The sequence below is a fragment of the Rutilus rutilus genome, assembly GCF_951802725.1.
Source record: "Rutilus rutilus genome assembly, chromosome: 1".
Lineage (NCBI taxonomy): Eukaryota > Metazoa > Chordata > Actinopteri > Cypriniformes > Leuciscidae > Rutilus > Rutilus rutilus.
The window spans coordinates 40837483-40854163 of record NC_140209.1 but is presented as its reverse complement, the minus strand read 5'-3'; the positions used below and the strand labels follow the sequence as shown (position 1 = coordinate 40854163).

The 16681-nt window shown below is 36.4% G+C and overlaps 1 protein-coding gene across 1 annotated transcript in view; it reads right to left on the bottom strand.

The window, feature by feature from the left end:
• Positions 1 to 16681, bottom strand: part of LOC311299655 (uncharacterized protein) — a 424501-nt gene extending 407820 nt beyond the window's left edge. Inside the window, exons 1-2 of the mRNA XM_084423370.1 lie at positions 16575 to 16681; positions 16191 to 16497 (exon numbers count right to left, since the gene is read on the bottom strand). Of these exons, the coding sequence (XP_084279496.1) occupies positions 16191 to 16497; positions 16575 to 16617 (350 nt within the window). The 5' untranslated portion in view covers positions 16618 to 16681. The remainder of the gene's footprint in view (positions 1 to 16190; positions 16498 to 16574) is intronic.

The window sequence follows — 16681 nt, the reverse complement described above, 5'->3', positions numbered from 1 at the left end:
CATTTGGTAAGCATACTGAATTATCCAACGCTATCTCACGACCAATTCGTACGAATTCGTACGAATGATAAAAAGTTGGCTAATTCGTACTAATTCGTACGACCTCACTCGTACGAATTTGTACGATTTGTCTAAACCCACGTGATGGGTAGGTTTAGGGGCGGGGTCAGGGGTAGGTCATTCGTATGAATTCATACGAATTGGCCAATTCGTAAAATATGTACGGTTTTGTAAAAATCTTACTAATTCGTACGAGTCAGGTCGTATGAATTCGTACGAATAAGCCACCTCGTAGAATTTGTACGTTTTCCCGTGAGATCGGGCTGAATTATCTGGGTTTATAAGGAAAATTGGCAAAAGGTTTGAGGAGTCTGTAGGTAGACACGATCACTATTACCCCTTTTCCACCAACAAGAACCGGGTGCTGGTTCAGAGCCAGAGCCAAAGCTGGTTCAGAGTTGGTTCGACTGACGAGCTTACTAAGAACCGGTTTGCCTTTCCACCGGCTAGAGAGCCACAACAGAGCCAGATCTTACGTCACTGTATACGTCTCATGTTGCCCAGCAACCGCTAGTGCGGTAGCGCCAAACACAAACACGCCAGGCTTGTTCGAGATGCATCGGCTTCTCGCAGATTGATCGCTGCATGACATCAAAGCACTGCGATAGCGATCTAAAAGCACAAGGAGTCGTATGCTCTCCAAACACTCCCGCAGCTCCGATCGGTCCTCGCCGCTCTGATGCATCTCAAACAAGCCATCAACAATAACGGACGTTGCAATACTATGGATGCTCATGGGTTTGCAAAAATACATCGGAATCCAACGCGTTCGTGCAGCTCGCCGTAACTTACATAGACGGATATTATAATCGAGCTGCTATTAGCTCGACTAGCTGCTATTTAAAAATGGCGGTCACAAGTTTCTATTCCTCTTGTTAGTCACGGTAACCCCGCCCTCAGCCCCTGACGCAAGCGGTTCTTTCTTGGCTCCGTTCTAGACCCTCCAATGATTTGGTGCTACTTAAGAACCAGTTTTACTGGTTCGGAGCTGGTGCTTTTGCGGTGGAAAAACAAAGAACCGATTTGAAACTAGGCTCTGGCTCCGAACCAGCACCAGCTCTGCCTTGGTGGAAAAGGGGTATATGTGTAGTTTTTGTTGCCAGGTAAATATTTCTACAATTCCTCGATTTCTGAATTGTTGTTATTACATATGATTGGCCGATGATTTTATCATATGAATTGGATTTTCAGTTATTGTTTTATTACCTGGTCAATAAATTGTAAACATTTAGATTTATTCTGACTGACTCTGAAATTGTTTTGCCAAGTAGATTAAACGGATTCGTATGTTACCGCAAGTCTGCGTCAGATTAGTGATGTCTAATATTTGACACTAATTCAAGTGTACTTGGTTTTGCAAAGACAATTAGTGAATTTCCGTTTAGAACAGCAAATGCTGCTTGACCAATCTAAATTTGGGTGTGTCTGTTTTTATTTAATGTTACTTTAGATAAATGTATGTGAGAAACCACGGCAACCCCCATTTGGACCGATAAACGGGCTTACATTGGTTTAGTTTTGTTCAGTTCCTGTGTTTATTTACTGTATTCTTTAGTTGACCTTGGCTGTGTTCTAAATCGGCCCCCTATACCCTCATTCACTATTCCCTACATTGCTCCACTAATACAGTCCACTTGATTCAGTGAATGAAAGTGAGCGAGTGAAATTGGACACTGAGTAGCCGGAAAGGGGTGCCGCTTTTGCATAGCTTGTACTTGCTGTTTAATAATCATTTAAAACTTGGTAAACTGGCAGCTCCAGTTGTAATGAAAAGATTCACCTTTAACTCTGTCATGGAAACTAGCATAAACCTTAATTTAACAATTTAATAGTCAATTAAAATGGAATTTATACCTGTATGACATTACACTGTATAGCCACATTGGACCAGCGGTTTGGAAAATGGATGGATGGATGGATGGATGATTCAGCTGTGGGCACCATCTTTTGTTCAGACGCGGGAATTCATTCGATGTGACTCTCAAGGTGATGATACACAGGGCAACTTTTTGAGCAATGTTTGATCGATCAATCGGCAAGATTGCCCAGCAACATTGCTCAAAAAGTTGCCCTGTGTATTATCACCTTCACAGTGCATTCTGGGTATTCTCGAGCCGTGGAGCGTACATCTGTTGTGCACTCGTTATTGCTGTGCATTGTGGGATTGAATGAGTGTACTCGATAGCGTCCACTATGGTTTCGGACACCACTAGAAATCTTATGTCTATTAGTATGTCTTTGGTTAGTGGCTGTTTGAGTTAAACTCTTTTACTGCAACCACACCGTGACAGGAGCATAGAATGATAACGTTTATAATTGTTTTCAGATTTTGTACAGTACTGTAGTTGTATTTATCACTGTGACTCTCTTGCACAATAATATACAGCAGTGTCTTCATTCTTCATATTATTCATCTGCAGATACATCTGTTTCTTGCTGTTGTCTCTGGAGATGGTGAACCGTCCCTGAACAGACTGAGAGTAGTATGTAGAACCACCACCAGATGAGATGTATGCCAGCCACTCCAGACCTCCTCCTGCAGCCTGTCTGATCCAGGCCAAGTATTGGTCACCACTAAATCCAGAGGCTGTACAGGTAAGTCTGTGAGATCCTCCAGGTTTAATGACCGCTGACTCAGACTCAGTCAGTGTCTGACACCAACAGACTGAAAAATGAACAGTTCAACATTAACATTTACAACAGCACACATGAATATATGTCTGATTGTCAACAGGTTTTCAGGAGCCTTTCTTACATTCTGTGAGAGCAAACATGAAGATAAAACACAGCTTAGACACAATATCCATTGCCCTGTTATGAAAATAGGAACTTGATGCAGGAAAGTCACAATCAGGTTTTGTGTCTGTAGATGAATAGAGTGGGGGCTTTTAAAGGGGAGAAGGAGAAGTAGGTTTGCATAGGCTGCCCTCTAAAGGTACATTTACATTTACCATGTCCTTATTAACCTCTGTAACCATGTCTGCCTTTCATTTTATTGTTAATTCTTTTCTAGCTCATAATAATTGATTACATTATTCATTTGTAATTATTCAAAATCGTGCCAAATTTTCATATGTTCCCCAATCTCACACACAAAGGCAAACAGCGGTTACTTTACTAATATTTGGAGTAACATATTTTAGGTGTAAATAGTAATAATAGAGATGAGATGGATGAATAATTTTTTTATATGCTTTAATGCTGATGTTGATGAATGAGAGAAGGGTCTTTTTTTGTAAAAAAAAAAAATTCAGATTACCCATCTGAAGCGTTTTTGATCAAATATGGCATGAACAGTGCATGTCTCCAAAGCACATATGTTATTGTACTGCACAGCCGTCTCTTGTGTTTTTCGGGCACAGTAATAAACACCAGTGTCCTCAGCCTGCAGATTTGTCATGTGCAGATACACCTGCATTTTACTGTTGTCTCTGGAGATGGTGAATCGTCCTTCAACGGTTTTAGAGTAATATTTGCTACCGCCGCTTGGAGCAGAAATATGTGAGATCCACTCAAGCCCTTTCCCTTCAGCCTGTCTTATCCATGAAATATCTGCATTATTAACTTCAATCCCAGAGAAAGTACAGGTCAGTTTATGTTCGTTCCCAGGTTTGATGACGACTGACTCAGACTCAGTCAGTGTTTGACCTTTGCACACTGTTAAAATAAAATAAATGAGAATTTACATGATGCTTGAGTTTTATCAATAAAGTGAAAAATAGAGATGACTTGACATCAAAGAGATGAAAATGAATCAAATGTTTATGCACTGAAGTGCTTAAAAATAAATCTTACTTACTTTCAATGGAGACTAGAAGGCTAATGAAACAACAAGTAATTCTGAGGACCATTTTTGCAGCAGTTTTTGTTAAAAATCTCAATGACAGAATACTGAAAAGGAGATAAATATGAAGAGTTTATAAGGCAGAATGTACATTTTAATTTGCATAGCCCATCCTCCAGCAGATTTTATATCAAAGGAAGGTCAGACCAAAAGAAAAAAATTCAACCCTAACTGGATTCATCTTGCACTTTGTAAAGGATATTTACCACTACAGTAATTCACATGAAAGTTGTATCTTTATGGAGATATAACGATTAGTGTTTATCTTACTGTGGAAATGTATAGTACATTTAAAATGGAGTTGTCATGATTGAATATTGTTGAATCTCAGTCGAATAATGTATGAATTATTTTCAGATTTATTTTGCAGATGTTTATGTATGGTGACTGTTCAGTACACTCACTGCAGGTTATGTGGCTGCAACATGATCTCATGAGAATACGTGTGTATTTTTATGTAAAGTGTAGTTCTACCACACTTACATTTACTTACATTTTATACACACAGAAACGTATAATACTGATGTATTTACATCACTAAAACGTAAAATATGTATGTATAGACAGCACAAAAAAACGTAAATTATTTACGTATGAACTATGCATATTAAAGTCGTGGCATTAATGTTTCGACTCTATTGCACTCAATTGTCTTATCAATTATGTTTTCAGTCGCATTTATTAAATGCAGTTTGCTAATTTAAGAAATATTAACATTTCGCTCTGTTCGTGCCTTCTGCTGCAAACTCGTTTCGGAGGATTAGCCTACTGTAGTTAAACAGGACTATACTTTAAAACCTTAAAAACACCTTCTAGATTTAAGAAATGGTTATGGGTAGGTTTAGGGTTAACGTTAGGAGTAGGATTAGTGACCTATATTTTAATGCTATATTGTTAATAAAGCTCCATTTCCCTACACATCTCAGTCCATTAATACGTTTTACGCAGTTTATAAATTGGTATGTTTAGGTTTGGGATTAGGGTTAAGGGATCTTACATTTATCTATAAAACGGTAAAAGGGAAATTATACAGATATCTTTATGATATGAAAGATTCGTAAATAGTTAACGTTTTGTACCTGTAAAATCGTAATAATGATACGTTTAAATGTTGCAGATACATCCATAGTGTCATGAATTATGTGACTTTTGTTACTTTTTTGGCCATGTGAGGTCCTCAGGGTTTTTGTTTGATGCCTGTCACATGTTCAGATCACATGTTCTCATTATTGATTTGTTAGTTTCACCTGAGCCTTGTTAAGTTGCCTATTTAAACCCCCTGTTGTCTTGAGTTCTTTGCTCAGTCTTGAGTTGACACTGGTGCTGTCCTGTAGACTAAACCTTTCTGTGTGTTTTCCCTGTGATTGTTTGCCTGTTATTGACCTTGCCTACCTGTTTCTCGGATTACGAGTTTGCCTGCTGCTTTTGGATTGTTCTCTGTTTCTGACTGATTTTGGATTTTGGACTTTGCCTGGATTGTGACTTTGGATTTTTGCCTGTTCCCTGTTGGATTCCTTAGCCCTGCTTTTCAAATAAAGACCTTGAACTGAGTTAACATGTCTCTGCATTTTGAGTCTCAACACACCACCTTGTGGCACCGAGGTAGAGCTCCCACCTGCTACGCAGGAGACCCGGGTTCGATTCCCAGTTGAGCCTTACACATATCCTACATTTCAGCATCTATCCAAACGTACAAAAAGTATGTTTTCTATCTTTGAAATTTACATATTAATACCCAGGGGCGTAGAATTTAGTAGGGACGCTAGGGACATTGGCAATGAGAGTGAGACCAGGCTGGTATCTCACTAACCGGCAATAGCTCTAGCTCTGAACTAGCACCCGGTTCATGCTGGAGGAAAAGGGTAATCAGAGATCAACCCTCCAAGCTTGGAATCTATTATTGTTATGACCTTACTTAATTACCAGACTAGACTCATACTCTCATTTATTTGGGAAGCTGTTTATTCAGAAATATTAAGATATTTTTAATGACATCTCTAAACAAGTAATGTATTGAAATGTGGGGAAATTTGCAGTAATCGCTTCAGTGATCATGACAGTTTTTGTTCAGCCCTGCAGTCTTTTGTCTTACTGTGAATCTCTTGCACAGTAATAAACAGCTGTGTCTTCAGTCTTCAGGCTTTTCACCTCTAAATACAACATGTTTTTACTGGTGTCTGTGGTGATGGAGAACTGGCCCTGTAGAGACTGAGCATAATATACAGTTGAGCCAGCTATACTTCCAACCCACTCCAGTCCTCTCCCTGGTTTCTGACGGATCCAGTTCATCCAGTAGCTGCTCATTGAGAATCCAGAGACACCGCAGGACAGAGTGACTGATTCTCCTGGTCTTTTCACCACAGAATCTGAGGAGGTCAAAGACTGACCACTAACACCTGAACAACATGGAAAATGAACATTAATTTATTTTAAAACAGCACCATTAATTGAGAAGAACTGAGAGTTTCTCACATGAAATAATCAACAGCAGAACTCCATGCAGTAGCATTTCCATTATCACCCCAAAAACTGTAAAATGATGAGCAAAATATTTAATTGCACTGCAGCTGCAGGACACTGAGAATTCAGTTTTTTATAACAAGTACTTTTAGAGTTGTTCACTGACCCTCCCTAAATCAGGTAATTTGCATACAAAGGCAAAACAAGGTAACTATGGCAAAACTGGAACTGAGAAAATGGATTCAAATATTCTTGACTGAATTCTGATTGATTTGATACAATATTCACATTCTGTTTTCTTTGAATCTTAGTATTTCTTAAGATAGTAAAGGCTTGATGACATACATTTTATTGTATGTCTATACATTTCAAATTGCAATAAATCATAAAATCAGCATAAACACCGGACAGATAGAACAATCTTTTGTTATTTCTCAGCAATGTTTTATATTTAATTAATTACTAATTCTGACCAAGCGCGGAAATCAAAGTGAATAAATCAATCATTGGTGTGGGTGTAGAAATGTTGGATGTTTTTATTATTGTTTTTTTTAGCTTTTGGTATAGCTGTTAGTGTGTCTGTTAGTGTGCCTTTCCTTGGCCATACAAAGAAAGTCAATGCATACAAAGTTGTTTTAGTTGAATCATGCCTGCTATTCCAGAAACAAGAAATTTCTTTAAAAAAATAAAAAGATGAAATAATAAATAATAAATAAAATAATGAAAGCAATCACTGAATGAATTCTCCTGTACTTCAAGTCTAATTGTTAAGACATTAAGAAAGGGGACTCAGGTTCAAACCTCAACCCTACATACTGTATTGTCATATAGAAAAATTGTATCCAAGCTTGGTAATTGTCATCTTGTATTTCTTTTGTATGGAGCATGTTAGACATTGTTCCACAGGACATGAGTAGATGTTTGTCCATATGACTCGTGATTCCATGCAAAGTCTCCTGAAGATATTTGATTGCTTTGTTTAATATTTCTTATATTATTTCTTATTTTAATATTTCTTTGTTTAATATCAAATCTTATTTAATATTTATGTAGGCCTATCTATAATATTTAGTATTATTTAGTATCTATAATATAAGGATCTATAATATTTAATATCTATAAAAACATTAAGGATCTGTCAGGTTTATGTTCTGTTTTGGCTTAGTTTTGTGTTCCTGCGTTTATTTACTGTCTTCCTTAGTTGACCTTGGCTGTGTTCTAAATCGGCCCCTTATACCCTCATTCACTATTCCCTGCATTACTCCACTAATATAGTCCACTTGACGGAGTGAATGAAAGCAAGTGAATCTTGGTAAACTGGCAGCTCCAGTAGAAATGAAAACATGAAAACATCTTGAACTCTTTCATGGAAACTATATGTATAAACCTTAATTAAACAATTTAATAATCAATTAAAAATGAATTTATACCTGTATGATATTACGCTGCAGCCACATTGGACCAGCATTTGGAAAATGGATGGATAGATGATTCAGCTGTGGGCACCATCTTCTGGTCAGACGTGGGAATTCATTCGGCATGACCCTTACAGTGCATTATGGTATAGTCGTTGAGCGTACATCAGTTGTACACTCGTTATTGGGGTGTATTAAGGGACTGAATGAGTGCACTCGATAACGTCCACTATGGTTTCGGACACCACTAGAAATCTTATGTCTATTAGTATGTCTTTGGTTATGGGTGTTTCTCTCCTGCGTTTTATATTCTCTTGATATCCTGAATGTTTATTATTTTGATTATTTGTTAAGTAAAGTTGACTGCTGCATTTACATTCTGCCTAAACTCTCCTTGCTGCAACCACACCGTGACAGGAGCATAGAAAGATAACGTTTATATGGTTGTTTTCAGATTTTGTACAGTACTGTAGTTGTATTTGTCACTGTGACTCTCTTGCACAATAATATACAGCTGTGTCTTCATTCTTCATATTATTCATCTGCAGGTACATCTGTTTCTTGCTGTTGTCTCTGGAGATGGTGAACCGTCCCTGAACAGACTGAGAGTAGTATATAGAACTACTGCTAGATGAGATGTATGCCAGCCACTCCAGACCTCCTCCTGCAGCCTGTCTGATCCAGGCCAAGTGCTGGTTACCACTAAATCCAGAGGCTGTACAGGTAAGTCTGTGAGATCCTCCAGGTTTAATGACCGCTGACTCAGACTCAGTCAGTGTCTGACACCAACAGACTGAAAAATGAACAGTTCAACATTAACATTTACAACAGCACACATGAATATATGTCTGATTGTCAACAGGTTTTCAGGAGCCTTTCTTACATTCTGTGAGAGCAAACATGAAGATAAAACACAGTTTAGACACAATATCCATTGCCATGTTATGAAAATAGGAACTTGATGCAGGAAAGTCACAATCAAGTTTTGTGTCTGTAGATGAATAGAGTGGGGGCTTTTAAAGGGGAGAAGGAGAAGTAGGTTTGCATAGGCTGCCCTCTAAAGGTACATTTACATTTACTGTGTCCTTATTAACCTCTGTAACCATGTCTGTCTTTCAACGTATTGTTTGTTTATTCTTATTTACTAGTTCAGAGATAGTAGCTAATTATGAATTTTGTAGAAGTTTATTACTACTATTATTGATTCTGCACTGTTTATAATGAAACCCTTTTTAAAAGATAATCATTCAAAAATCACACAGTGAAATGCTATAGAGCTCAACTACATTTTAAGTTGAGATTGATTTTATTCTAGCTAGAAATTGACATTTCTTTCTTTAAAATTATATATTATTACATTGGGTAAATATGAACAAAGAAGCCTGTAAAAATAAATCTGCATTGTTAATCCTTTTGATCTTTTATTAAAAAAATTCTAAAGTCTAATCTTATTTAATGGCAGCTCTGAGTCTTCTCCTTTAATGCCTGATGAGTTTGGAGAACACCTGACAAGAGATCAGAGACCATTCCGACATGATAGAATCTCTCCAGATCCTTCAAAGTCCTAGGTCCATATTGGTACACTCATCTTCTGTAGGGTTTAGGTCAGAGGACTGGGATGGCCATTGCAGAAGCTTCATTTTGTGGTCAGTATGTTTCAATCCACCTATTTTTATGCGCAAATAAGGTTTGTTGTTCAGGAAAGGAGGAGGCAGGAACCAGCAAACATGTCAACACTTTAATAATAAAATAAACCAACGCAAAATGAAAATAAAGCGGCAGCCCCCATACAGTCGACTGCCGCACACACATAAACAAAACATAATGTAAATGTCCCAGGCCTGGTCCTCTCTTGTCTTGCCCAGTCATTGCTCTTCCTTTTATTCATCCAGATCACCTTCTGTTAGACTCCAGGCCAAGAATTCAAGCAGAGGCTTGAAATTTGTATCTGTTTGGTATTTGCTATGTATCTGGCCAAGATGTTCAGGACTTCTGGCAGAAAAATAGGTCCACATCATTAAAGATCCAGCAGTATAACTGTGGTCATGGGGTATTTTTTTTATCCCTGTTTGCACCAAACCCATCTGCCAAAAATATATTTTTTTTGTTTCATTTGACTATAGAAGCCAGCCCTGTTTCTTTGAGTAGCGTCTGACAACTGAATATGCTGGAGTTTGTTTTTTGGATGAGAGCAGAGGATTTTTCTTGAAACCCTCAAATAATATGTGCTGATGTACTGTACACTGTAAAAAAAAAAAAAAATCCTAATTTTACAGAAAATAACTGTGATTTTTTGACGATCATTTTCTTTAATTTTAAATTACTCAAAACACTGTAAAATTACAAATAATATCTGTAAAATAAAAATTCAGCTGTTATTTTAGGTATTGTGACATTAATGACAAATTCTAGTAATTCACATTTTTTATACAGAAAATTGATCGTATTTTTAATACAGTATTTTTTCTGTTTTCTTAAATTACATAAAAATGTATGTAAAATTACAAATATAATCTGTAATTAAACAGTAACAAAACAGTTAAATGATAAAATGGTCAAATGACTGTGAGCCCCCCCAAAAACTGTAAAACATCCTAAATTAAATAAACTGAAAAACACTGTTATTTTACCGGTATTTCCTGAATAATCACGATCATAAACCTTCATTGTTAAAAAAATCGTAAAAAAAGGGTCAAATGACTGGCAGCTGCGGCTGCCAAACAAAAACCATAAAAATAAAGTCAAATATTCTAATTTAAATAAACCGAAAAAACACTGTTATTTCACAGGTATTTCCTGCATTATTATGGTCAAATACCTTCATTGTAAAAAAATCGTAAATAAAGGGTCAAATGACTGGCAGCTGCGGCTGCCAAACAAAAACCATAAAATTAAAGTAAAATATGCTAATTTAAATAAAGTGTAAAAAACTTTAAAATAAATTTGATGTCACCATGATTGAGATCAGTGTCTGCTTTAGTTGGGCTCATGACCCTTGAGATTTTAACTTTAGTTTTCTCTGACTGCTTTAACTGTGTATTTGATAAACATTTGTTATAGCAATAAATGCAGGAGAAAATATCAGATGATCTTGGTCATTCATTGGTGGTGTTATAGTCATCATGTGATGATCTGATTCACTGATATAACAGTCGAATCTCAGAATGTAATATTATGGACTACATATTAAATAATCTAGACTGTCATAATTTTTCACATGACCTTTGAAATAATGTGGCATCAGTATTATAACAATCTGAAAAAATAAAATGTTATACAGAAAAAGTTTTGAGCTGGTTCATTTTTTTAGTAGAATAGAGACATAAAGAATCAACATATGAATCTCAACAATAGTGACAACCAACAAAGCATTTTTGTGACTTTATAGTAATTCAGATATTTTTTTTCATTGTCACCATTGTTGCGATTCATACGCTGATTCTTGATGTCTGAGTGAGTCTATATGATCCCGTCAAAACATTTTCTGTATTATGACTTCATAAAATCTGAGTACTAAAATCACAGCACTGCAGGATCTTATATAGCAGTTTTGTCATGCAAAATTAACAACTAATATTTGATGATTTAATCAGATATTACACTTCAGATGGCACCAATGAAGCAGGCAACTACCACATGATGTCTATTATCACTAATAAGTGACCAACATCATCTTATCTGAGCTTTTCTTGGATTCCTACCATAACAATTATGCATCAGAGACACACAGTTAAAGCAGCCAGAGAAAAATGTATGTTAATAACTAAAAGGTCAAGAGCCCAACTAAAGCAAACACTGATCTCCATCATGGTGACATCAAACTTTATTCTTTTCAATAAAGCTTCAACTTCTAAACCTCTGTTAATTCTCAATAAGAATGTTAGTATGAAAGAAATAAAGTCTGGATTGTAATAAGTGAAGATGCTGAGATCCTGAGAGATCTGGTAGTGTTTAATGTTCTGTTGGGGTTTAAAGTGTGTCTCTATGGTGTGTGTTGTGTGTCACCATTGTGTTGAAGAGTAGAGCCTGAGCTTCAGTCCAGGATGAGCAAAGAAACACTGATGATATGCTGCATGTTGCTTTATTTAACTGACAGTAACTGTGTAGTTGCTGATGCAGTGAAGTATAGTCACAGCAAATCATGCATATAATTAACTGCATGTTTTTCAGTAAAAATTTCAGAAAATAAATGTGAAATAACTATGTTTCTGTTAAAAGTATTTTGCACTTATTTAAAATTAGGATATTTTTTATTAATTTTACGGGTTTTGTATGGCAGCCATTGCTGACAGTCATTTGACTGTTTTTTTATGGGATTTGTTTACAATGAAGGTGTTTGATCGTAATAATTCAGGAAATAGCTGTTTTTCTGTAAAACATTGAAGAAAAATTTCTGTAAAAGTTTTTTGCACTTCATTTAAATTAGGATATTTTACTTTATTTTTACGGTTTTTGTTTGGCAGCCGCAGCTGACAGTCATTGACCGTTTTTTTACGATTTTATTTTTTACAGTGTAGGTGCTGAATCTATCAGAGCTATATTCTTTGGTTTTAGTCATTGCGATGGATGATTGCGGGAATTTGGCCTTTGTATTTCCTCATATTTACACTCCTGTGGAACAAGAAGTCATGGCTGGACAATTTCATGTTTCCTAGTCAACCAGTTGTTGTTGTTTTTTTATATTAATGGGAATATACTTCAGAGATATTATAATAATTGATATGCCAATAATTGTAGCCAACGTGTTTTGGAGAACAACATATATTTCATAATGTGATCCACGCGATGTTAGTTTCACAGTCATCTTTGATCATATTTACCAAGGGTGCCAATCATTTTGACCTATCATACAGATTTAACAAGCATTAAAGGTCACTTATTTGTATGCATTAGATCAATGCTTACAAAGACCTGCATGAAGAAGTAGTTAAGGATTTAAATCAAGATTTTAATAAAGTAAAAATCAATAAAGTGGCTTGTTACAAAAGTATCAAGTGCTCTTGAGCCCTCAGAGACATGAGTAGTTTTTGTTCAGCCCTGCAGTCTTTTGTCTTACTGTGAATCTCTTGCACAGTAATAAACAGCTGTGTCTTCAGTCTTCAGGCTTTTCACCTCTAAATACAGCATGTTTTTACTGGTGTCTTTGGTGATGGAGAACTGGCCCTGTAGAGACTGAGCATAATATGCACTTGAGCCAGTGTCAATCCACCCGATCCACTCCAGTCCTCTCCCTGGTTTCTGACGGATCCAGTGCATGTAATAGCTGCTCATTGAGAATCCAGAGACACCGCAGGACAGAGTGACTGATTCTCCTGGTCTTTTCACCACAGAATCTGAGGAGGTCAAAGACTGACCACTAACACCTGAACAACAGAGGAAAAATCATGTTAGATGATTTAGAACAATGAAATAATAATCTACTACAAATGGGAGTTTCTCACATGCAATAATCATCAGTAGGAGTCCATATAGTAGCATCTCCATTACAACAGAAAAAAGCCAGTAAAACAGTTATAGGTTACACTGCAGCTGTTTTAGTCACTGAACACATGCACTGACTGAAAGTTCAGCTTATAACACACTTTCAGGAGTCGGGGAGACGTTGACCCTTCCCACAAAATAATTTGCATCTTTGGAGGTTTGCAGACTTACACTGTAGTTTAATGCAGTAATCTGCAAATTTTCACAGTAGACAAGGGAAAAAATCTTGGCCAACATTTGATAAGTGAGAAAAGATATATTACTTTATCAGTGTACACCTTTGTTCTGTAATTTATTCATGGTTTGTTATTTGTTATTGAGTCAATGTTTCAGAGATGCAACCAGAGCACCAGAGCATCTACAGTGGAAAGATGCATATTTGGAAATCCACCAGCACTGCCCAGTGACGGGCCATTTTTTTAGATGTCTAATTTCTAAACTAATTTCTAGTTTAGAATGAATATTTGTTTTTTAGTATATTGTTGTTGTTCCCTCTCCTTTCCGGATTAGTGTGTCAGTTGTGGGCATAAGTCAGTTTCAGTAACTGGTTGTGATTCCACATGTATCTGCCTTGTAGGCCGGATTTGTAGTTTATTAGGATGTATTTAAAGACACCCTTTGGTGACAATCAAGTTTTCAATGTTGTTTATTATGTCTATGTGTTTTTTTTTTTTTTTTTTTTATGCTTTAAGACAAACCATGTGCAAATTCATGTCAACACCATTGCTGAGTATTTTTTCCTTAAAACTGCAGTGAACAAAGACAGTCTCAAAAACGTGGTTTGAAATCTTTTTTTTTTTTTTTTTTTTAAATAAGCTCCATCCTGACAATACCCATGTATTAGTTGAATTAATTAAGTTATGTGGTAGAAAAAAATAAAATAGTCCATTATTAATATAAGGGAATGTATGCTAAACAGAACAGATATGCTTATACTTACATACTAAGACATACTGTGGGAAACAGATGTCATTATGATTAAAAATAAGGAATCATTTTAATATTAATGGTTTTTGTATTTAATACATTCAAAACACTTCAGACAGGCCTTATGTCACTTCAGAGGCTCTTCCCTTTTTTCAGTGTTACTCAACCATGTCCACCTCATTTCTCATGATGTGTTTTTGTACAGCTGCCTGTATTAGTGTTTCCACGGTGTCTCTTGCACAGTAATACACTGCAGTGTCTTCAGTCTTCAGCTGATTCATGTGCAGATAGAAATTAGAGCTGTCCTTAGTTGCTGTGAACCTGCCCTGGACTGACTGAGCTGAGCTCTTATCAGAATCTGAATAATAATAAATAATCCATTCCAGTCCTTTTCCAGGTGCCTGACGGATCCAGTACATGTAACCGCTACTAAGAGTGAATCCACTACATGCACAGGTCAGTTTGTGGGAACCACCTGGAGCCACAACTACTGACTGTTCAGACTGTGTGAGCACAACCTGAGAGTCAATACCTGTGGATAAAAAAAAAAAAAAGTACAAATAATTAGGATCATGTATTTATTTACAATAAGAAAAGAGTTTATTTTGTTCAGGGAATATACTTACCAGACACTGCGGCCAGCAACAGCAACAGATACAAAGTGAACATGATTTATATCAAGGCTGAACTAGTGATGAGTTCTCCAGTCAACAGTGCAGTTGTTTAAATATGAAACAGACATCAGATAATTTGCATAGAAACCCCGAATTAGCAAAAAACTAGAACTTAAGGGTCATTTCATGAACAATAGTGCCACATCTTGATATGGATATAAAAATGTCCTTCTGCCGAATGAATAAATGTGATTATTTTCAAAGCAGGCAGGAGCATGCAGCCTCATCTGAGTTTTATTAAAAACAGATGTGATGTTGTGTTATGTTTATGTGAAAGTGAATAAAGGACTGTAGTGAAGTTGTAGAGTTCAGTGTGCAGTAGTTGAATGTGTACAGGCAAACAGATCAGCCCTTTTCCACCATTGAGCCGTTGTTCTCATGTCTTGTATAGCACAAATAGTGGACCAGACACCTATGAAATCAAAGGTGATATTGCGTGATTCACACTCATGTGCTTTGTTGTGAATACATTGGATATTATTTAAATTCTGTTGTTTTTATAGGAAAATAAATAAAACAAGACACCCAAGTACTGCCTTGACACCAACAGATTGAAAAACAGTTCAACATTAACATTTAAAACATGAATTTTGATTGTCAACAGGTTTTCAGAAGCCCTTCTTACATTCTGTGAGAGCAAACACAAAGATAAAACACAGTTTAGACACAATATCCATTACCATGTTATGTAATAAGGAGTCAGTAAACTGATGCAGAAAGTCACAAATGAGTTGATGAATAAAGTATATTAATGAATACAGTGGGGCGTAAAAGGGAGGACAAGTTTGCATAGGCTGCCCTCTAAAGGTTTCTATTTTCTGTAACCTTAATAACCTCTGTAACCCTGTTTGCCTTTCAACATATTTTTATTCTTATTTACTAGTTCAGAGACATAGTAGCTCATTATGAATTTTTACAAAAATGTTTATAAATATTTTCCTAAAGCTTCTTTACAACTTTGCATGATTTCTGTTTGAAAACCTGTCCAAAAGATCAGCATTTAAAGATATTCAATAATGTGAATGTAACATTTAACTTTCCAGTTGTTAAAAAAAAAAAAAAAATCACACTTTGGAATGCCATAGAACTCAGCTGCATTTTAATTTGTGAATGTTTTTTGTTGTTGTTTTGTTGTTGCATGAATTCGGGTATGCTTATAATGTTTGTTGTTCATTTAGAAAGACCTCCACGAAGAAGTAGTTAAGGATTTAAATCAATATTTTAATAAAGTAAAAATCAATAAAGTGGCTTGTTAGAAAAGTATCAAGTGCTCTTGAGCCCTCAGAGACATGAGTAGTTTTTGTTCAGCCCTGCAGTCTTTTGTCTTACTGTGAATCTCTTGCACAGTAATAAACAGCTGTGTCTTCAGTCTTCAGGCTTTTCACCTCTAAATACAGCATGTTTTTGCTGGTGTCTTTGGTGATGGAGAACTGGCCCTGTAGAGACTGAGCAAAAATAGTGCCAGTGCCAGTGTCAATGCGGCCGATCCACTCCAGTCCTCTCCCTGGTTTCTGACGGATCCAGTGCATCCAGTAGCTGCTCATTGAGAATCCAGAGACACCGCAGGACAGAGTGACTGATTCTCCTGGTCTTTTCACCACAGAATCTGAGGAGGTCAAAGACTGACCACTAACACCTGAATAACAGAGAAAAATCATGTTAGATGATTTAGAACAATGAAATAATAATCTACTACAAATGGGAGTTTCTCACATGCAATAATCATCAGTAGGAGTCCATATAGTAGCATCTCCATTACAACAGAAAAAGCCAGTAAAACAGTTATAGGTTACACTGAAGCTGTTTTAGTCACTGAACAC